Source organism: Mandrillus leucophaeus, unplaced genomic scaffold (assembly GCF_000951045.1).
Source record: "Mandrillus leucophaeus isolate KB7577 unplaced genomic scaffold, Mleu.le_1.0 Scaffold85, whole genome shotgun sequence".
Taxonomy (NCBI): domain Eukaryota; kingdom Metazoa; phylum Chordata; class Mammalia; order Primates; family Cercopithecidae; genus Mandrillus; species Mandrillus leucophaeus.
Window position 1 is genome coordinate 2161654 of NW_012109252.1, and position 23572 is coordinate 2185225.

At 49.0% G+C, this 23572-nt stretch overlaps 1 protein-coding gene across 1 annotated transcript in view; it reads right to left on the reverse strand.

Moving 5' to 3' along the window:
* The window catches only part of MYOM2 (myomesin 2), a 117500-nt gene that overhangs the window by 69468 nt on the left and 24460 nt on the right, over window positions 1-23572 (reverse strand). The window contains exons 7-14 of the mRNA XM_011968596.1: window positions 18177-18265; window positions 18046-18096; window positions 15254-15418; window positions 14240-14401; window positions 10999-11140; window positions 8417-8616; window positions 7735-7788; window positions 1784-1911 (exon numbers count right to left, since the gene is read on the reverse strand). Coding sequence (XP_011823986.1) covers window positions 1784-1911; window positions 7735-7788; window positions 8417-8616; window positions 10999-11140; window positions 14240-14401; window positions 15254-15418; window positions 18046-18096; window positions 18177-18265 — 991 coding nt within the window. The remainder of the gene's footprint in view (window positions 1-1783; window positions 1912-7734; window positions 7789-8416; window positions 8617-10998; window positions 11141-14239; window positions 14402-15253; window positions 15419-18045; window positions 18097-18176; window positions 18266-23572) is intronic.

Below are 23572 nucleotides of genomic sequence, written 5' to 3' on the forward strand. Positions count from 1 at the left end.
CTGGGCAACACGGCGAGACCTCCTCTCTACACAAAAAATTAAAAATCAGCTGGGTGTGGTGGCGCACACCTGTGGTCCCAGCTACTCTGGGGGTTGGGGGCTGGAGAAGAAGCACTGTTTGAGCCCAGGAGGTGGAGACTGTCGTTAGCCATGACTGTGCCACTGCACTCTAGCCTGAGTGACAAAATGAGACCTGGCCTCAAAAATAAAAATAAAAGTGTGTTTGCAAACTTGGTGTTTCTGGTATTGGTGGAGGATGAGGGGAATGAGGGGCCTGAGAAAATACCTTCCACCCCAGGAGAGCCCCACAGGGGGACTGACCACTTGTATTTTCGTAACACAAATAACGATATTTTGTCACCCAGAATTAATAATGTAATGTTTACCCTGAAATAATTCCAGTTTCTACCCCCTAGATAGCACGCATTGCAAATAAGCAGAGAAGCCCAGAGGGCCCTCCTCCGTTCTGGAGTCTGAAATATGGTTCATTTTCCATTTCTGTTTCCGCCATGCTACATTGAGTGGTGCTGGATGTTATTATTGTATTAGGTAGCATAAGCTTATATATGTTATATTCTCTGTCACGTGCATTCTGTCTATTGGATTACATATTATAATATAAATTTTGTATCACAAAACCATAGTTACAGCCTTTGTAGGACATTGGAGGCTTATCCAACTGTGGTCTACAACCCAATAGAGGGTCACCAAGTCAGATCTGTGGGTCACAACCTGTGTTTTTAATGTCACAGGACAGGCTAAAAAGAGAATGTGTGCTGGGTGAGGTTATCATCTGTGAAATTCTGTAGGTTACCTACATACACGTGTGTGTGATTGCAGAACTGCAATATACAATGTATTTTGTATTTCTTTGTATGCATTCAGGGAAAAAAAAAAAAAAAAGCCTTCTATTGGATAATCTGGCAATTCTAACGCTTCTCCGTCTTGTGTGAATTTCCTCTACACGATTGCCACCCAGTGGCCATACGGCTTGTGCACAAGCCCGGCCAGCGAGGAATCTGGAATCCCCAGACGTAGGTGCCTGGAATGCTGCAGCAGGAAGGAGATGGTGGAACCCTCCACGGGGCAGTGGAGAACACGGGCACCCAGAGAGGAAAGCGACTCCCTGCTCACACCAAGGTGCAACGTCGGGCTAGGGCACAGCCCAGCCCCCAGTGCCAATTTCCGCCCCGGCTGTGGTGTGAACTCATGTTCCCCAGCAACGTGCAGGGTCTGGACCCACTGATGGACCATCTTTAAAACACAGCAAACACGACAGTGTGGGGCCACACTGAGATCACAACAGTGTGGGGCCACGCAGAGATCACGACACTGGGGCCACGCAGACATCATAACACTGTGGGGCCACACAGATATCATGACACTGTGGGGTCACGCAGAGATCACAACACTGGGGTCACGCAGACATCATGACACTGTGGGGCCACACAGAGCTCACGACAGTGGGGGGCCACGCAGAGATCATGACAGTGGGGGGCCACGCAGAGATCACGACAGTGGGGGGCCATGCAGAGATCACGACAGTGGGGGGCCACGCAGAGCTCACGTCAGTGGGGGGCCACGCAGAGCTCACGACAGTGGGGGCCACGCAGAGCTCACGACAGTGGGGGGCCACGCAGAGCTCATGACAGTGGGGGGCCACGCAGAGCTCACGACAGTGGGGGGCCACGCAGAGCTCACGTCAGTGGGGGCCACGCAGAGATCACGACAGTGGGGGGCCACGCAGAGATCTGCATTTCCAGGACACAGACCGAGAGTTTACCTTCTCGATGAAGTACATGAGCGGGTCCTTGCCGCGGGGAGTGGGTGGCTCCCAGCTGAGGACAACATAGTTTCTGCTGATCTCGGAGGCATGCACATTGGTGGGAGGCCCTGGAACCTGGACGTCACCTGGAGGAATAATAAACTCGGTGAGTGCTGGAGGACCCCCATCAGCCTTGCCGCGGCCCACCTCGGGGCACTGGAGGACGCTGCCACATGGGTATTGCACTTTGCCCACCTCGGGGCCCTGGAGGATGCTACCACATGGGTATTGCACTTTGTCTTGTTTCTATTTGGGGGAAGCAAACAAACCCCAAATATCTGCTTCTTCGGAACCAGAGGATAAGGTACCATTAGATCATTTTTGCTTCCGATACAGATATAAGGCAGTTCATAAGAAAGGAATCTCATCCGAAAGTCTTCCAGAGATTCTGCGGGAAGAGGGGGAAGGATTTACCAGAAGAAACCAGGCATCGCATCCGAAATGGAGCCCTGACTGCACTGGGAATCTGTGCAGAGAACGTATTCGCAGTCTGTGCTCTGCAATACGAAGCACCGCAGAACGAGGCGGCCCCATCTCTGAGGATCCCCTCCAGGTCCTTTCTTTATACCGTGTGCCCTCAGAGCACTTAAATTATGCATCCGCTTCTAAAGCACCTTGCCTGCTCCTCCCTCAGAAGCTCAGTACCATTTTCACAGGCACTGTAGTCCATGTCTGTATGTTTGAATTCTGGAGTGATGTTAATAAGCCTTCTGCAAATGACTTATGCTAGAATATTTGCAGTCAGAGATGCTCCATATGCCTCTCTTCTGACATACATCTTTTTAAAATACACTATGAAGTGTGGGGATTTCTGTCTCAATTTATAGAAGATTCTCATAAGGAGTGGAGGTGGAGGTTTTTCCAGACCCACAGTTCTTGAAATTGTGATACAAAATGTTATGAACCTCAATTAGATTAGCATATGATTAAAATGGTCTGAAACCTCCGCGGGACATCTCTGAGCCCTTCTCAAAATCCAGTTGCTCCCTCAGGACTCTGTGGGAATTGAGGAATTCCCACAGGAATTGAACACGGAAATAGGCCAGGAATTGAACACGGAAATAGGCCAGGAATTGAACACGGAAATAGCACAAAGCAAGACTGGGTTTCGTTTCCTGAGCTCTGTTGCACAGTGCACTGCGTGTCAGAGACAACACAGGCTGAGCTGGGGTCATTCTGGTAAGGTGCTGAATTTCACACAAGGAGTCAGCGTGTCTCCGGAAAGTGCAGAGGGTAACCGGGGTGGGGGACACTCCACAGGCCTGCTCTCCACCCATGCACCGTGTCCACACCTCGAGACCCACAGAAAAAAGCATTCCAGAGAGAAGACGCGGAAAACTCATCTTCCTGTAACACACGCCGAAATTCCAAAATGGAATCCTGGTTTATTTCAGAGGTGCTGACGAGGGAAGCAAACCAAGGGGACAGAAAGAACAAGGCAACGAACAGAAGCAGCGAGCAGGTGTGAGCCGCTGACTGCAGAATCTCGTTCACGCTCTCGGAACGGTCTTGCCGCCTTTGCCCCTGCACGTAGCAAAAGACCAGAGAAAGCGGAGTGAGAGACAGTTCCTTTGATGACAAGGTGGGAAGAAAGAACACAGCTTTGTCAGCAGGGGATCCCCGGCTGGGGCAAGACACTTGAGTCATTCTTCACGTCGTCATCACCTCGGACAATGTGATCACAGGAGCCTTGCGGATTTGCAGATGCTCCCACCATGGAGAGAGGAGAAAAGGGTTCAAAAGGGTCCCACAAGCCAGGGAGAGGGAAGCACGGGCGTGGGCATGAGCAATGACCCTGCAGCTGAGAGGGGAGCCGAGGGAAAGCAAAGGAACGTTAAGCACACACGAGACACTGCTAGGTACATGTGAGATACCGCTAAGCACACGAGAGACACCACTAAGCACACGCAAGACACCACCAGGCACATGCAGGATGCTGCTAAGCACATGTGAGATGCCGCTAGTCACACGTGAGATGCCACTAAGCACACATGAGACACCACTAAGCACACGTGAGATGCCACTAGGCGTATGTGAGATGCCACTAAGCACACACAAGACACTGCTAAGCACACGTGACACACTGCTAAGCACACACGAGATACCACTAAGCACACATGAGATGCCACTGGGCACATGCAAAATGCCGCTAAGCACAGGTTAGTTGCCACTAAGCACACACAAGACACCACTAAGCACACGTGAGACACTGATAAGCACACATGAGACACCACTAAGCACACATAAGACACTGCTAACCACACCGGAGATGCCGCTAAGCACAGGCGAGACACTGGCCAACGGTTCTACCCCCAGGGCACTGACACTGCCCTACCTCTGCTTCAACCCTGAAGGCTCCCGAGCCCTGTTCCAATGGGCCAAGTCAATACTAAATGAAAACAGTAAGAGATAAACACACACATACTTCTCGTATTATTATGTTATATACATTATTAATATATAATAGATATTATTGTTGTAAAATGCTTTCACATCCAATATCTTATTTTGGGTTCTGTTCATGTATGGAGGAAGATACTACTGGTTTCCTCCACTTAAAAATCCAGAAATGGAACTCATGAAAACATGACATTTTCCTAAGATTGCACAGCTGCTGGGCGGCTGACTTGGAGTCCAGACTTAGGTCTTCTTGTTCCAACTTCTGCATTTTGTTCCCTCATCCACCTAGGGAAACCACAACCTCCCCAGGAGATTTTTCTCTAAGTAAATGAAACGCCGAGTTTATTTTAGATTTGACAGAATTCTAGGGTCCTGCAGAGCACAGAGCAAGTGACTGAGCACGTGGGCTGCAGACGACCCAGCCCAGGACAGCACAGCCAACGCTTGCATGCATAATTAGGAGAGAAAAACATGGTAAAACAGTAGAGTAAAAATGCTCTCATTAAATTCTGCGAGAGTCTATTCTGGCCTTTCCAAGAATACGGTGTCCATTTTTCAACGAAGCAATTCAAGAAATACTGGGCAAGTTGTGTTTGTGTTAAGGGAAGAGCATGGATAGCCGTTTAAATGTTTGAAGGAAGACATTGCCCAAGATTAAAACGATATGGAAAACTTAGCAAAAAGTCAAAAATAGCAGAGGAGCCATTTTTAGCCAACAACAGTACTGAGTTTCTGTTTCTTTAAAACAAGTGGCATTTACCAAGTGTTTTCTAGCTAAAGCAATGGTAAAAGAAAAAAAAAAAAAATCAGCTGAAGAAAAAAGACACAGGTAGAAAAGGGAACTTCCTAATAGCCAATTCTTGAACCCCGAAATGGTTCGCTTAGAAACATTACAGATCTCTTTCTTCGGATAAAGATTTTTTAAGTTAGAGGAGTTACTCCTTGTTTAAAATGACTGAGGTGAACAGATGAACTTTCCAAACCCCCATATCAACGTAGCAGAACTTCAACTTCATACCCAGTTTGTTTCTGACCATGGAAATTGCCTGTTCACTGTACACAGAGAACTGAAGCCCGGGAGACTGAGCCTCAGGCAGTGTCCACGTACCAAGTCAAGCAATTTTCCATCTGAGAGTCTCACCCTCAGCCTCCCATGACCCACCACATAAACACAGCCTTGGAAAAGTCCCCTGAGGATGAATAAATCCTGCCGCATTCACAACCGCCTCCAACAGAGGAGGGCACAGGCCCAACCAGCCAGAAACCTGCCTTGCTGAAAGCAAGGAAAACACGAGACCATGGAAAATAGCATCTGTGTCTTTACTCCAGCAAGAAATGAGAGCTACTGTTTCTGGACACCAAACTTGCATTTTATCAACTGGCAAACCAAGCCTCAGGACACCTGCTCTTTCTTCCTTTGACACATCATGAACAGCAAGTTACGTCTATCCCACCACAATCACGTCTCACTAGAAAGATAGACTGTCCCTCCAAAAAGGCAGGGCTTCCGCCTGGGGAAGCTTCATTCCATTACATGATTTCCCTTCCCCAGTGCTCTTCACAATGGCCTTGACAGAAGGCAAATCTCATCACAGATATGTGACGTTTACAAAGCAAGTTACACCTTCTCACCGTGGCTCATTTTTGCCAGGCTGGAATCCTACACATCCACTCAGCATGGTCCTGGCTGCCTGTCTCCTCCCTGAATCTGTCTGCCTGTGAGGAGTGAGAAGGGGGACTACCTGTTCCTCCCGCAGGCCAGAACCAAACCTCATTCTACACAGTCTGGGCTGCCTGTTCCTCCCGTAGGCCAGAACCAGACCTCATTCTACACAGGCTAGACTGCCTGTTCCTTCCACAGGCCAGAACCAGACCTCATTCTACACAGGCTAGACTGCCTGTCACAGACCAGAACCAGACCTCATTCTACACAGTCTGGGCTGCCTGTTCCTCCCACAGGCCAGAACCAGACCTCATTCCACACAGGCTAGACTGCCTGTTCCTCCCACAGGCTAGAACCAGACCTCATTCTACACAACCTGGGCTGACTGTTCCTCCCACAGGCCAGGACCAGACCTCATTCCACACAGCCTGGGCTGACTGTTCCTCCCACAGGCCAGGACCAGACCTCATTCCACACAGCCTGGGCTGACTGTTCCTCCCACAGGCCAGAACCAGACCTCATTCCACACAGGCTAGACTGCCTGTTCCTCCCGCAGGCCAGAACCAGACCTCATTCCACACAGCCTGGGCTGCCTGTTCCTCCCACAGGCCAGAACCAGACCTCATTCTACACAGCCTGGGCTGCCTGTTCCTCCCGCAGACCAGAACCAGACCTCATTCCACACAGCCTGGTCAGCCTCAAGCATGCCTTCTCTTCCAAAAGAATTTGGAGCCATTTGAAACATCATTCAAATATCCATGTTTTAATCATCTGAAAAATGGAGAGGGTTTACCATGCATGAGACAGAATACTAGGCTGAGTCAAAACACCAGATGCCCAGGAAGCTGCAAGAAGTTGCCCTCCCCAAAGCCCTCACTTTCATTCCTTACGTATTGAGTGTCCGTCCTGAGTTCTAGGTCCTTCTGGAGCCAGAGGGTTTGACTAAGGCTCAAAGGTTACCTTGGCTTGACCAGAACTCTTAAGGTCTTCTTTTGGAAGTTTGTGTCCCTCATGGGACACATTGGGACATACGTTTGTTTTGAGATCCTGGAGAAAAATCTTCGTGTGGCAGAAAATGCAATGTGTGGATACTAGGTGGGGACCTATCTGCTTCAGATGTAGAAAACCGATCCAGAAAACGTTTTTGAGACTGCAGCTCTGGGAGAGAGAACACGGCTGTGATTTTAAAGAGCAGCTCAAAATCACCGCTTCTTAGCCAGTGGCTCCAAACTAATTCGAAATCTTTCTTTTTAAGTTTTCACCCATGGCACTCTACGAACTCTAGTTATAAGTCCAATTAAAATCTTTTGATTTATGGTTAATAATGTTGGATTCTCCTTAACACATCATTCTTTCTAAAGCTCTTTAAAAGGAATATCAGGGAGAAGAAATATCCCACAAAATCCAAAATAAATAAGGACCAAGAACACCCTTTGGCAGGAAAGACTCAATCCATTTCAGTTAAAATGTCAGGAACAAAATGTTTGCTTAGAAAATGTAAAATGAAATCGATTTCACAACGCAATCCATGAGAACGGATCTTACGTCATCCAGGAACCAAGTCTTAGCTGTAGTTGGGTTTCTTCTCTACGAGTCCCCGAAAGAATGCCTTTGTAAACCCCAAATGAAAGGTAAGTCTAAGACTCACTGCTCCTTCACCCTTTCTCCCACCCTCTCACTCTGCCTTGTTTTTTTCTTAGGGCTTTGCAGGCCTGACCTGCAGTTTTCATTTTTCCATGCAGAGGCTGTGCCCAGTAGGGGGCGTTCTCTGTCCATCTCTCCCATCTCCAATTACAACTCCAAATCCCCAGGGGACGAGCAGCTGGAGTGGTGAGGAGCGACTTACCTTCAAGGTCATCCTGATAAATGACAATCTCCTTCTCTCCTTCCAAATGAACGGCTGTGGAGAGAAAGGTTGACACTTGATTTGACACGCGAAGGTTTCCCAAAAAGCCCCCGTCTTTCCTAATTCTGTGCCAGCTCTGCATCTCCTCTGCATTAGGACTACAGCCTGTGAGTCCTCTGGGGGCATCCGAGCTGATTCTGGAAGTGTCCTGGTAACAGCACTTCTCCGCTCTTGGTGGTGGATGCAAAGGACCATGTGAGTAAGGAAAATACAGTGGCTCACCTAGAACCATAACAAAGGGCCCAGTCCCATTGAGGAATCTGTGTCATGCAAAATTAAAACTCAGAAATAGGATGGCCTTCTAAGTGTCATTATGTGTTGAAATTATATCACCAATGGAATAAAAAAAAAGGTCTAATTCTGAGCCAATTTGACTGGATTCCAGCAAAGAGCTTTCTGGAGGTGAGGCACAATCATTTTAGAGTGTACATGTCATCCTGTTCCCATTCCTGCAGTGATGTTGGCAGAGACTTTGGAGAACAGTGAAACAGCCTGTGCTACACTCTGCACACAGGGCGTTCTCTCGGCTCGCAACGAGTTGGGAGGGAAAGAGAGAATAGATCACACACAAAACAGCCAAAGCTTCCTGGGCACAGTGGATACTGAGGCGTAAGCGGCTTACCTTGTAACCTTCTGAGGTCCAAGGGGTCAAGTGCAGCCACCGCATCAGAGACCCTGGAGGGGCGGCTGATGCCCGCACTGTTCACCGCCCTCACTCGGAATATGTAAGACCTTCCTTCAAAAAGCCCCGTGACCGGGTATTTGCAGATTTTCACTGGTGCATCATTGCACTGAACCCAGTTGTTCGTTCCTACTTCACATCTTCAAGTTAATAAAAGAAAAACAACAGAGAATAACAAATGTGGCAACTACTAAATATATATAGGCATATACATACATGCACACACCGATTATAACAGGAAAATATCTCGTGCCAGTAAAATCTGTGCTGCTAAAATATTGTCTTGTATAGATAAACTTTAAAAGACAGAGCTATTTAGAAAATTCAACATATATATTATATGTATTATCTATTGTATGTGTAATATGTACCCATGAATCTTAATAATTTATAGTTGAAGATCAATTCCTGTCATCAAACACATTTAGGCAAAAATCTCCTCAAAAAGTTATTTTAGACGTATCCTGAACAGTTCTTTTTCCGAATTATGTGACATGGTCAAGGCACCCCTAAGCTGCGGCGTGACCTGTCTGAGGCCCAGGCTGGGGAAACAGGCTCAGGCCCGCTCTGCCTCCAGCTCCCGCCCTACTCTGTGGGACCAAGAGCCCGAATCCCCGGGAAAGCTGGCTTCCAGTCTCCTGGAATAACATTAGGGCATTTCTTTCTAGAATGCTTCTCAAGTGGAATGTAGAAGTCTTTTGAAAATATTAATTCCTGACCAGAAACCTGGAAATGTAGGAAAGATTAACCTCCATTTTTCACAGATTGAAAAATGTAAGAAAAAAACCTTCATGTTAAATCCCCAGGAGAAAAGAGCCGGTTCAGAAAATCAGTCTTGGGAGGGAGCACTTCAACCCCAGAGTGGTGCCTTCATCTGGGAAAGAACCGGCTCTCCCGCTAAGGATCTAGCACTTTCAATGAAAGCTCTCTGATCCACAAGTCATGGGCTGTTTTAGCCAAAGAGAACAACAAGGTCAAAACCAAAAGTCTGGTGGGAAAACCTTCAACTTCAAGCAACAGCTGGCAAGTTGTAAGCCTGAAGGAAGGACAGAGGAGTAGCTGCACCCCCCACTTCCAAATGCACCCCCATTCCCAAAACATTCGGTTGCTTTAATGTTCACGTTTGCTCTTTTTGTAACGAGGGGAGGAGTGCGGATTGTTAACTGAGACAGTGCAGGAAATGGTTTGTGTCAACATGGCCAGAGAAGTTATCAGCTGTCCCAGGAGAAAAGAAGATCACTTTGAGGGTTTGTTTTTCTTGCTGTTGTTGCTTAATTCCAGGTAAGCCCTGAACAGCAGTCCGTGCAGAACTGTCTCTAGCACATCAAAATATTACTTTGATGGGGAATGTTTAAGCCAAACAAGTAGCTTTGTTGGAAGAGAATTTAATCAACGTAAAAAAAAATTAAGCCAATTCCCTCTTTTTTTCCTGAGCTAATCACCTTATTTTTCTGTTTAATATACATATAAAATTGTGCATTTCTAGCAGGAACCATCCTCTTTTTTTTTTTTTTTTTTCCAGAAGGAGTCTCACTCTGTAGCCAGGCTGGAGTGCAGTGGCGCAATCTCATCTCACTGCAACCTCCGCCTCCCCAGCTCAAGAGATTCTCCTGCCTCAGCCTCCTAAGTAGCTGGGATTATAAGCACACACCACCACACCCAGCTAATTTTTGTATTTTTAGTAGAGACAGGGTTTCACCATATTGGCCAGGATGGTCTTGATATCCTGAACTCATGATCCACCTGCCTTGGCCTCCCAAAGTGCTGGGATTACAGGCATGAACCAACGTACCTGGAAAGAACCATCCTCTTATACTCTCTAATTTCTAAATTCATTTTCTCAACTAGAATTTACTCCAATAACCGGAATTTGTATTTAGGGCATAAATTGCGTATCCAGTAAACCCGCTGGCTCTGCTCAGTATACTTCCCAGCCTCCGAGTGCTGTCCCCAATACGGGAAGTCAAAGAGTTCAAACTCCACTGGCTCCAATGATGACCTAAACGTAAGCTATCAACTAAAACACAAACTCCAATATTTCAAAGCTCAAGATTTCTCCCTTGGAAACAAGAAGAACACATATTCCCCAGTAGGGAAAAGGAAAGAACTTCGGTAGAAATGAGCTGGCATTCTTCACACCACTTTGTCTCTCAGGAGGGAAGGACGGTTCCAAACCTGAATTCTGCTAAAGCCAGGGCCCTCTCCAGTATAAGGCACAGCCCATACCTCAACAGAAGCACAGCACGAGGCTCAGAGCAAGCCTGAAGACATTGGTGGGATTGGTTACTGGCAATTGGTTACTGTGCAACAGGCAAATGAGGCCCCACTTTCAACAAAAAGAAACCCAGTGTGGTTACGCTGGGCTCAGCCTACTTGGCCGTCTACCAATTGCCTAAACAGGACCTTATACGACCAATTAGCCATGGACCTAGAGCCAATCAAAAAATGGGAACGTCAATCTGTGTTGAGAAAGATTTCTCAATATATCGTCCATGGTAAGATTCCGTGCAGAAGATACTCACCGGTCCACAAAATAGCCCATGACGGGGCTCTCGGTGGTGGTGTTGGGCGGCTTCCAGGTCACGATGACATAGTCTCGGTTGGCATCGTGGCACTGCAAGTCCATGGGTGCGCCGGGGGCCCCTGTGACCAGCGGGTCAGCATCTTGGGGCGGGGAGAGAAAAGGCACACAGCTGTCATTTAAAGGCTGGGGTCACTGCAAAGCCTGTTTACAGCTCCTCCAAGCTCCAATTCTATCCCCTTGATTTGATCCACTGTTTAATCCTCAAGTTCCAAGTACTAGAATATTTCTTACTCTGGTGGAAATTGGCGACAAGAAATATAAAATTATTTATGAATTAAAAAGTTTCAAAACATAGAATCCTCGATAAAACACTTAAGTCTACAAATTTTTGTCATTAGATCCCGAATTCAGTTCATCTTCTCTTGGTGCTGCTATGTTGCATAACGGCACGTGGCCAGAAAGGTGTGGATGAAACAGTGACAACAATTCAGCATTTCTAACACCTGAGAAATATCACCTGAGATACTATTCTATTTCAAAATCCTTAAGAAATTGGGTGGTTTACTCTTTGGGCCAATTTTGAGCCAATATTTGGGACAATATTGTAACATTCATTTCTCAGTCTATTGATGACCATGTTGCAATTAGGTTTAATTACAGCTGCATGAAAACCAACAGAGCAACTTAGAAAGTTAATACACAGAATGTTAACCCTCTTATCTGAACTATGTATTTATTCAGTAGCCATGGCTGTCCTGTGACGCATCCTTAGCAGTGTAAGCACTATCCAGTTTCCTGCTCACATATCCTCAGGGTATTAAAAGCTGAGAATTTCCTGACATTGAGCCAAGTAGTTTCCTCTCACATTCAAAAGCCTCAGAAAGCGATTGAAAATGGTTAAACTCCCCACCCTCGCCTTAATTTCTTCCCGTTGTTGTTGCTGAGTGAGCAAGGCGATTTGAACCATGTTGCATGTATTGCCTTTTTATGGGGTGGAGCGTCACAGCAGCAGGCACATGCGGAGGATGGAAGGGACATTTAACGCCCACCTAATAATAGCAGTGAAACGTGGTGGGAGTGTCTAACCTCACAGACTTGCAAGCTTAGGCTATCGTGTGGGAAGTGAGGAGGGTGAGATACGTTTGGTCGATATTTCTTCTATTTCTTTTCAGATGAAATATTCTTTAATGATACAGTCCTTTCTTTAAGCTCTGATCTAATGGATGCAATGGAAAAAATAATCATGACGATGTACAGATGCATCCTGCACCCCGCTGGAGCTGGAGGCAGGTGGGAAGGTGAGAACCTGGGCAGCAGGTAAGGACACCCGGCTGATCAGGATGGAGCCAGGAGCCCGGGGACCCGGAGAGGAGCAGCAGCCACATGGCGCAGGAAAGCTCCAATGCCTTCCTTGTAGGTCAGCTGTGCCTCAGCAAGGAGGCTGCCCCTAAACCCAGAGGCTGCCGAGATGCTGCCCAGGGCAGAAGCGGGAGGGGAGTGAAATAGACACTGATAAAAACATAGGTGAGGCCAGGCATGGTGGTTCATGCCTGTCATCCCAACGCTTGGAAGGCCAAGGCGGGGCTGATCACTTATGGTCAAGAGTTCGAGACCAGCCTGACCAACATGGTGAAATCCCGTCTCTACTAAAAATACAAAAATTATCCTGGCATGGTGGTACACGCCTGTAGTCCCAGCTGCTCGGGAGGCTGAAGCAGGAGAATCGCTTGAACCCAGGAGGCGGAGGTTTCAGTGAGTCCACATAGCGCCATTGCACTCCAGCCTGGGCAACAAGGACTCCGTCTCAAAAAATAAATGAATAAATAAATAATAAAAATACAAAAAATAATCAGGGCACGGTGGCGGGCGCCTGTAGTCCCAGCTGCTCGGGAGGCTGAGGCAGGAAAATTGCTTGAACCCGGGAGGCGGAGTTTGCAGTGAGCTGAGATCGCACCACTGCACTCCAGCCCGGGCGACAGAGTGAGAATCCGTCTCAAAAGCAAAATGAAACAAAAAAAAAGGGTTGGGGGGTAGGTGGCCCCTCCTTCTCAGTCACATGAAAACACTACAACTGTATAGCAGGAGCTCAGGCTCCAACAAAATTTAAATCCCAGCTTCTCCAGCCTAGAAACATTTCTCCTGCCTCTGAGCCTCAACGGATTCATCTGGAAAACAGAGAACAGTATTTCCTTTTGCTGTTATTGTAAGAATTCTAGCTTATGTATACACGGATGTTTACGTAAGTGTAGACACATACATGCACACCTATAGAATGTATGCAATAGGCATTTTATAAATATATATACATATATCACAAATTTTGTCTTTCTTTTCATAAAATGGAATGAGTGAAGCCTCCATAGTGAGTCTGTCGTGAAGACTAAATCCGTGTAGGACCCCAGCACACTGCCTGACAGAAAGCCTCCGGTGGTGATGGCTGTTGTGGCCACAAACGTCTTTTTTTTTTTTTTTTTTGAGACGGAGTCTCGCTCTGTGGCCCAGGCTGGAGTGAGTGGCCAGATCTCAGCTCACTGCAAGCTCCGCCTCCCGGGTTCCCGCCATTCTCCTGCCTCAGCCTCCTGAGTAGCTGGGACTACAGGCGCCGCCACCACGCCCGGCTCATTTTTTTGTATTTTTAGTAGAGACAGGGTTTCACCATGTTAGCCAGGATGGTCTTAATCTCCTGACCTCGTGATTCGCCCGTCTTGGCCTCCCAAAGTGCTGGAATTACAGGCGTGAGCCACAGCGCCCGGCCACAAACGTCTTAAGCACAAGTTTCATTAAAGCGGTTGGTGGAGGTCACAGCACTGGCTGTCATCCTCATGTCTGTTTCTCTTAAGCCAAAGTCCAGAGGCAGTGAGTCACTGGCAGGAGAGGAAGGAAGCTCTTCCCTGGGACTCCAACACTGTGCCCCTCTTTGTCCTCGGGCTACCTTCCCTGAGAATCAGTAAATCTGGTGCACTCACTCTTGGGAGCCATTTGTCAAATGCTCATGAGTATATGAATGAATAATGATTCTGGTCTATTCTGGATTGTGTCCTGACTCCTCTGTCTGCTCATGGGCAGGAAGCGCCTGGTGTGCCCGTGCACCGAGGGAAAGTCGGTGCCACACGGAGGTCTCCAAGGATCAAAGTGGTCTCACACCCTCCTGACTCCTTTTCCCAGTGCCTCACTCCTCCCAGGGCCGCCTCCCCACCCCGGGCACACACAAGGTCTGCACTCTGACAACCCTGCCACACCTCTGACAAACAGGAAGGCGCTGTGGTCACTGACGCCGCCCCGAGACACGATGCGCAGGGTGTACAGGCCCTCGTCGTCCTTGTGCAGGTGGCTGAAGGACAGGGAGGCCTGGCCTTCTCCAAAGAACATCTTTGTCCACTTAGACTCTTTCACCAGCACGTCTGAAAGAAAAAGCGTTTACATGGAAGGTTTGCATCCGAAATCACCCCAGCAGGGAAAGAAAGCCTGAGGACACCAGCGCCGTCTCAGAGCAGGACAGGACAGTGCAGCTGCACACCACCGAAGGCAGAGCCTCAACCTGGTAAAATCCCAACAGCTGCACTTCGTGGAAGCACATACATGAATGGAGCAGCCACAGCCCAGAACACGGGCTGCCACCCCACAGCCCAGAGCGCAGGCTGCCACCCCACAGCCCAGAGCGCAGGCTGCCACTTGAGTGGGTAAAGATGGAACATGCTGCTAGCGGCCACCAGCTTTGTCCTCAGGTAAGCTGCGTTCACCTGGGGGCTCCCTGCTTCTCTGCTGGGTGGCCACTGCCCCAACCAGCTTCCTCATGCCCGTAGGGAATCACAGGGGCGTGGGGCTACTGTCACATCTCCAAAGAACCCAGCATAGACCCTCCGCATCACCAAACTCTAAAAACAAAATGACTGGACTGGAAGGAAGAAAAGAATCGCAATAGGACTAAGGTAGCATTTCTGTCTAGAGATAGTACACAAGCTGCTAACCAGCCCCTTCCATGCAGTAATGTGCATTAAACTCAATCTCAATAGCACGAGATCATTCTGTCTGTCATCATACGAGCGATCAGTCTCTAAGTGGCTGCTCTAGATTTGGGGTTTCTGTTCAAAGTCAACGGTGGGCCGCCAAGTTCTCTACAGTCCCTCAGTTGTTCGGCTGTCTGGAGCTGACCCAGTGGTAGAGACAAAAGCCACATTGACACCCACATTTAAAGGATATTTCGACCCAAATCCTCCTGGCGTGTGCCCAGATCTGGGCTGTGTCCTACTCACCATCACGGTACCACTCGGCTCGCGGCTGCACCCGCTTCAGGTCCGGCGTCACCAGCATGGTGCACTTGAGAGTGACCGTCTCGCCTTCCCTCCTGAAGGTGACCCCAAACTTCTCCAAAAACTGGACGTCGAAGTGCGTGTACGGAATCACTGATGACAGGGGCACTGCACAGAAACGATGGAGGCTTTCAGGGCCGAAGGGCAGAGAGCATCTTTGAAAGCAGACACGCTCAGGCCGTCACCACAAAAACATGTCTTTGTCACCGCCCCACGGCATGGAACACCCCAGCCAGGTCTGTGCTCCAGACGGAATATCTGTGTCCCAAATTCTAGGGTTGAATCCCTGACCTTCAGTGGGACGCTGTGAGGAAGTGAGGCCTTTGGAAGGCAATGAGGGTGGGATGAGATCATGAGAGCTGGGCCCCAGGGCGGGGATGAGCGCCCTTGAAAGAGGAGGAAGAGGCCAGACCTTCCTCCCGTCCACGTGAGGACACCGTGAGCAGGTGCCGTCAGCAACCCAGGAGGAGGGTTCTCACCAGAAGCTACGCCTGCTGAGTGTCAGGCTTCTGCCTCCAGAACAGAGAGGATAAGTGCTTATTGTTCATAAACTGCCCTGGCCATGGCGTGTTGTTCCAGCAGCCAGAGCTGAGACAAGCCACTGCTGAAGAATTAAATGTCACAAAGTCGACCTTGTGGTGTCGTTAGAGGCAGGGCTGAGAACCTGATCGTGTGTGAAGACTAAAGGTTTAAGTCCAACCTCAGCCCCAGACTGTGGCTTCTGGCAAGTCACATGGACTTGGAGGCCACGGCTGCCTCCTCTTCAAAACAAACGGTGGTGTTTGCATCCATAGAGTTTAGAGTTCACCCAAATGAAGCAACTAGATCCAGAAGCGTCAACCTGGTTAAATTTCAAAAATATGTGTGGTAGGGGGAGTACATACGTGTCAGGAAAAAATCTATACTGAATTTTTAAAACCAAAAAAACCTGTATGATTTACAGATATATGCACGTAGGGAAGTTTAAACAATAACTGCAGGCCGGGTATGGTGGCTCATGCCTATAATCCCAGCAATTTGGGAGGCCAAGGCAGGAGGATCACTTGAGCCCAGTAGTTTAAGACCAACATGGGCAACATGGTGAAACTGCATCTCTACAAAATACAAAAAAAAAACAAATGAGCCAGGTTTGGTGACACACGCCTGTAGTCCCAGCTACTTGGGAGGTTGATTCCTTGAGCCAAGGAGATCAAGGCTGCAGTGAGCCAAGATTGCACCACTGCACTCCAGCCTGGGTGACAGAGTGAGACCCTGTCTCAAAAATAAATAAATAAATAAAAATAAAAAATTTTAAAAGCCACTGCAAATGCCAGGACGGTGTGGGAGACGGACAGGAGCAGCATTGGGTGCTTTCATCATCTGTGATTGTTTCAGCTCTTGGAAAACAATTGAAGCTACCCTGAATGGTACACTGTACAATGGCTAATGTTGTGTTATGCAAATTGGACTTTGATGAAAAACAAGTGAAGCAAAAATAGCAAGATATTTCCCCCGTCAAACACGGGTGGTGAACACACGAGCATTCTTACATGGTGATCTATGCTGTAACTGCACCACAGTTCTTGTTTAGGAAGATAAAATGTTCATAGGTAGGAGAAACCCCAGGATGGGACCAGGTGACCGCCAGGACCTGCCCAGCTCATCAGTGCCTGGGGCACCTCTCCACACAGACTCCGTGCTGTCCTGAGGGCCAGAACTGCACACAGACGCCCAGATCTCCCGGCCTCCCCAGGCTCACCTTGGCCTGGTCCCTGCCTGCCCTTTGGTGGTCTTGGAGGCTCACCGAGTGTTGAATGTAGCCCAGCAATAAAAGTCACACAGAAATAGCAAGCGGAGGCCACGCCCACAGTGTCCAGCAGCTGCCAGGAGGCTCCACCCTCCATCGTCACTTTGGTCAACTCTCCACTCCCAGCACGTGGCCCGGAGCATCTAAGCCTTGCATTACAGTAAAATCGGTGCTTCCATCGGAATGTACGGTTCCTTCCTGGGAAGTTCAGGCCAATTCTAAAACTCACTCCCAAGCCATAAACAAGCTGCATTGAAAGTGCATCCATCATGTCCCAATTCTCAGATGCCCTCATGGGGACCTCCTCACCTCACCCAGCATGGGTCACCCAGCACCACGGGACGGCGAGGGTGAAGCCAGCCCAGGGCCAGAGACGGCTTCGCCTCATTACAGGGCCACGGCAGGTCCCAGGCCTGGGGCGGGTTTCTGGGCCAAAGCCTGCTGCACTGCCCTCATTTTGACCTGAAGTTTTTTGTTACAAGGACCAAGAGACTTTTGGAGGAAAAAAAAAACAAAAAACACCACCTCTCCTTAAACACAAAACAGCAACGGGATGCATTCAGGTCAAGAATTTGAATGTGTCTCTTTTCTTCCAATTCAAAAATGTAGTCTCTCCAAGCGATGTTTTCACCAGTCTAAAAATACCACCTAGCCATAGAATGACGTGGGAACAAATTGTCAGCACGCTAACACCGGTCAGGAGAAACTTGGAGGAGTTTTCTGAAATATGATTTTTGTAAAACAGAGTTGGCCCTTAGGTGTGAACCCGGGAGGCGGGGCTTGCCATGAGCCGAGATGGCACCACTGCACTCCAGCCTGGGTGACAGAGCGAGACTCCGTCCCAGAAAAAAAAAAAAAAAAATTTGGCCCTTAGGAAACCATGTTTTCAAATTGTCTGCTATGTCACTAAACATTTCACCACACAGAAAGGAAACGAAAACCCACTTACATCCTATCGGGAGTCCCACCGAACGGAACGGTTCCTCGTCTCCCCGGAACCCTGCAAGACAGTGAAGTGAGCGCAGCAAGAAAGAGAAAAGCAGGAGGAAGGCGCTCCGTGAAAACCCACCCGACACTCACTTCTCACCACCACTGCCGCGTTGGTGGACACCTGTCCGTGGGCGTTGGTGGCCACTGCTGAGTACGTCGCGGTGTCGTCAAAGTCTACCCTTGGAGAGAAAAAGCGAGAGAAAAGTCTGCGGGACCGTCCTGTAAAAGTCAGTGACCTGGATTGCACAAAAGCATTCCTCGAAAGCAAATCACATGGCGTGGGTTATTTGTTCATGAGTGATTTGTACAAGAACAATGCCAGCTCTGTCCTTGGAAAGGTGAGGCAGCAACTCGGTATTAATTATAGACACAGATGAAGGCCTGATCCCAGACGACGGTGCAGCTTTGGCCTTCAGAATAAAATGCTACTGGCACTCCTGAAAATCCTTTGTTCATTCTCAAGGAGAAGTCTCTATTCCATTCTGGTCCATTTTTACTACCTCTATAGAATGTGAGGCTTCATCTTGTCAGTGGACAGCCTCCCGCGACCTCAAGTTCCAGCAGAACCACTCGCGATGGGATGATACAGAGCCTGTGGGGGAAAGCCTTGGACCCGCTCCGTGTAGGAGCGAGGATGCTGCCAGAGAAGAAGGCAGAGCACTGCTTCAGGGAGGCCCTGAACCATGGCGGCGGGTCCATTCCATGAGGGAGCTGTTCCCACGCAGGGAGTTGTTCCCAGGTGGGCAATCCATCCCATGACAGTTCTAAGGTAGTCCAGGAGCTTGAGCTTTGCTCCACTCTCCCAGGCGATCCTGGTGCACAGGGGCATTGAGGGGCTGCCCTCGGAATGCTCTCCGCCTAGTGCACACGGGCATTGAGAAGCTGCACCTGGGATGCTGTGCGTCTCCGCCTGGTGCACACGGGCACTGAGGGGCCGCCCTCGGAATGCTCTCCGCCTGGTGCAAACGGGCACTGAAGAACTGCGCCCGGGGTGCTCCCCACCTGTGCATGCAGGCATTGAGAAGCTGCACCTGGGATGCTCCCCAACCTTTAATACCCCTGGGATGAGAATCCCGGAATCAAGCCGCTGAGAACCCATCAAAGCCCTCAACACAGCTTGTGTCTGGCACACACAAAGGGTTCCAAGGTGCAAACAGAGACCGATTAACTCCTAAGTGACAAGCTCCCTGTTCCAAAAGCCGATTCTACAGCCCGACCCGGCTCCCCAGCAGGATCCCACGCTAATAAGAGGCTACTTCCAGAATCCCAAAGTAATATGATCCCCAGATACGAATCACCCACTCAAGGGTGTATTGAAATGTCTGAGTTGGACTCTACTTGAGACACTGATGTATGTTTACCCCTGGGGAAAAAACAAACAAACAAAAAAGCATGACTTAGGAATAGCCAGAGACCCCAGGCTCACAAACCCCAAGTCCCTGTGGGGGTGGGTCTTCCACTTCCCCTTATCCATGGCACTAAAGCTAAAACTTCTTCTCTTGGCTGTGAACTGTCTTCCCACCAGCTTCCCCAGGAAACGGAGACAAGAGAGGGTAAGGAAGAGGCGCTGAGATCAGCTGAGCTTTTACTCAACACTAAGCCCTCTTCAGGTCACGTTACGTCAGCATTTCCATGTTCATCCTCAAGTAGCCTTGAAATAGACGTCATTATCCCGCTAGGATGGTGAGCAAGCAACATGGCAGCTAAGAAGCTAGGTTAACAAGGTCCACGTGACTCCAAAATTGCATTCTTTCTGGCAGCTCCTTTCCAAGCCATGGACACCTGAGCAGAATCTTAATCTGGGAAAAGAAACAACACAAAAAGTCCCCACTTTTGAGAAAAGCAAGAGTTACTCAAGTCTGACTTTTCAAATGCATCAAGAAGCCAGTGCCTCCAGAGACAAAATCCATTCCTGCGAAGTCATTAGTAATTTTATTTTCTTCTCTGTTCCACTAGGAGCTGAACATATTTTCTTAGACCAAAAATTTCCATTTCTCCAACAAAAGGGAAACAGCGTGTCTGAGACCTGTGCTATTACCAAGAATTCTTTCCCCTCCTCCTGAAGTTCAAATCCAGCCTCAATATGTCAGAGAAAGCCATCCGGTCTCCCTGGCTGCCACTGCTCAAGGGACAGAGGACACCTCAGAGCCCGGTCCGGGTAGATCTTCAAACCAAGAGCATTACTTTCTAGTTCACCTTGGAGGAATACAAGCCGAACTACAAAATCATCAGCAAAGCTACAATTCCAGCCTGAACTCATTAGAAGCTACACTGCTATGCAATTTCCAGATTCACCGCAAGTACAGCCATGTCTCCGGGGCAAAGTAACAGTGTGTGCAAAACACATAAAAATCCCATAAGTAGAGGCTTTCTCCAATGCTAAGTGTTAACAACCTGTGCTGATCTACCCATATAATTCACACATAATGCTCGTATACACATTCCCACAGGGAGCGTAACCTGCCGCTGCCTCTCGGAACATGCCTGGGACTGGGTTCCGGGGTGGAAGGAGGAGCTGCTTCTCTGCGGAACCCATGGGCATTTCTCCATTTTGTTTGTTTGTTTGTTTTGTGCTCATGTTACTTCTTCTAAATAATAAAACCATTATGTTTTCATAAATGCATTCTCCAAACCCAAAGATATTCTTTTGGGATTCGCCCTAACTCTTCCTCTCCAACAATCCCGCCCCCACTAGCAATAACACAACAGATGAGAGAAACAAGGGCGACAGCCTCCCACAGGCACTGCTGGAAGGATTCCAATGCCAGCGTATATGGAAGTGAGCAAGGCGGTCTGTAAAAATCTGCTTGATCAGAATCTGCTGACCTGGAGCCTGTCCTGCAAATGCACAATCCAGGTGGACTCCGACTCGCAAGGAGGGAGCCATTAAACCAGAGAAGCACAGAGCAGGTGCACGGGCAGTTCCCATGCAGGAACCGCCGGACGTGACCCTGCTGGACCAGGGCAGGACTCACGGGACATGACCTGGCTGGACAAGGGCACGGGCTGTCCCCAAGCCCAGCAGGTCACCGTCATGACCAGTTCCTGAGTGAGGAGGGGTGAATGTCTTGACCCACCCTTGTCCTCGAGGAGCAGGAGTGTGGGCTGCATGGACGGGGCTCCAGCCAGTCCCCTCAAAAACCCTGCTGCTGCCTGTCACGTAACATCAATGGCATTCACGCTGCGCCCCACGGCTCTCAACTCAAAACTCCCCTGTGTGCTGCACGTTCCTTCTTCCGTGCGTTTTAGCCGTTTTTAAACTGTGGTGTCAGTGTAGACTCAGCACATCACACACCAGTCAGGCATCGAAGCCCAACTCGAACCTCACGCAGTCACTTAACTCACGGGTACCGGGGCCTCGGGCGGAGCTTCTCCTACCACCTCTGTGTAATCGGATAATATTCTCAGATGTCAAGGTAAAAATGTTTTCACTTGCAACTACTTGTCTGGGATTCAGGATTTTTTTCAATATGAGGCAATAAGAAGAAGAGAGAAGAAGAAGAAACCTTGAGCAATAAGAAGAAATAAGAAAACTCAGGGCACAAATAGTTACCGAGGCTCTCTTTTCTGAGACGGAGTCTCACTCTGTCACCGGGGCTGAAGTGCAGTCGCGCGATCTTGGCTCACTGCAATCTCCGCTTCCCAGGTTCAAGCAATTCTCCTGCCTCAGCCTCCCGAGTAGCTGGGATTACAGGTGCGCGCCACCACACCCAGCTAATTTTTTGTATTTTTAGTAGAGACGGGGTTTCACCATGTTGGCCAGGCTGGTCTCAAACTCCTGACCTCGTGATTCACCTGCCTCGACCTCCCAAAGCGCTGGGATTACAGGCGTGAGCCACCATGCCCAGCCTGCCAAGGTTCTTACACACCAGCAGCTGCCAGCCTCAAATTCTCCTTCCAAATCGGTGCCTTCACGAGACCAGCCCAATTATTCTTATCTATTGACTTTCCAAGAAACACATCGAGGGTGTTTTAGACTTCTAGAGTACATGTATTGAGCACCCACACATTACTAGGGTGACTTTGGTGATTAAATAAAACAATGTATTTGCAAACACTTTGTAGTTTCATCATGTAATGTTCATCTTACGTATCAGTAATTAAGAGATATGAGCTGAATTCCTGATCCAAAAGTTCAAAGATGATTCCTTCTGGCCTCTCCTCCACGGAAATCCCTCCTTGCCCTTATAGTCCTATACAGCAGCACAATTTCCAAGTCTTTTGAGAACTGCCACGAATTGCTGTTTCACAGCTCCTTGGCAGGGGATAGCTGGGAGGGGCCCAGGAAGGGGATAAAGCTTGTCTTAGAATGGAGGAAATAGGATCACTGGTGCCAGGAGAGGAGAAGGAGGAGGGGGATGTGTCTCCCAGGCCAGCAGCCTCTCCCAAAGGGCAGGGAGCTTGTTTTTCAATTGACTTAAGGCATTAAGATCCCAGGGGAGTGCAGCCTCACGCATTAGCACTGATTAGCTCGTCAAATCACCAATTAGCACTTGGTGCTCAGAGGCAGCAGCCACTGGGGAAGAAGCCCTCCATCCACTTTGCCTCCCGCAGCGACTGATGCAAAACGCTGGGGCTCGTGAGCATGGATTCCGAAGAGAATTGATTCTGAAGACAGCGCTCTCCTTCCTTCTGTAAAGAAACCCATCACCCGAGCACAGATCCCGACCCACTGACGATGGCGGTGGCCCCAGTCCATCCAGGGTGTGCCCCGCTAAGGAGCTTGCGGTCACCCCCAGGGTAGGCACGGGTAAGTCAGGCCTTCTGTTTATGGTCCCCACTATCTCACCCTTTTCTATTTCTCTTTCGTCCTTGTTTCATGCTGTGTGATGTGTGTTGGAACACAGGTCCCTGTGTAGATTATAAACAAACGCACAGACCTGCCCTGGGAGGGAGGTAAGGGTGAAACGGGGTTTGGCGGGTTTGCCCCCTGGCTGCCCCGAGGCCAGGAAACAGGGGGCCTGGGCGGAGGACGGAGCAGACCCGGGAGGAAGGTCAGCCACTCTCAGGTGGAGACTTCCTCAGCTTAGCCTTTGTCCACTCGGGATTTGGAGGCAAATCACAGCTTTGGTCCATGGGCAGTTCCCAAAGGACCCCAGTCTTCCTTCCCTTCCCGAGGCCCCACACAAGCACTCGGCTCACCCTCAGTCTAATTCCAGCCTTTGCTTCATGCTGTGAGAACTTGCAAGCGAGTGAGGGAGAGGCAAGGGTTTTATTTTCTGTTCGGACAGGTTCCCAGAATAGACGGAGAGAGTCTTCTCTGGTCTCAATTTATACAAACGTCCGTGGGGCCCTTTGCCATCCCAGAGTCTCTGTTTAAAGGCCCCCAAAACAACCCCCTGGGAGAAGTGGTTCTGTCCTGTCTTGAAGATGAGCAGACATGAGGTTAAGTGCCATATCAATTCTCATGGGCCTCATGTTCTCACATTGTTAGCGGTGATGACACTGGATTTGTAATTTAATTAAATCAAAATGTAAATAGCAAA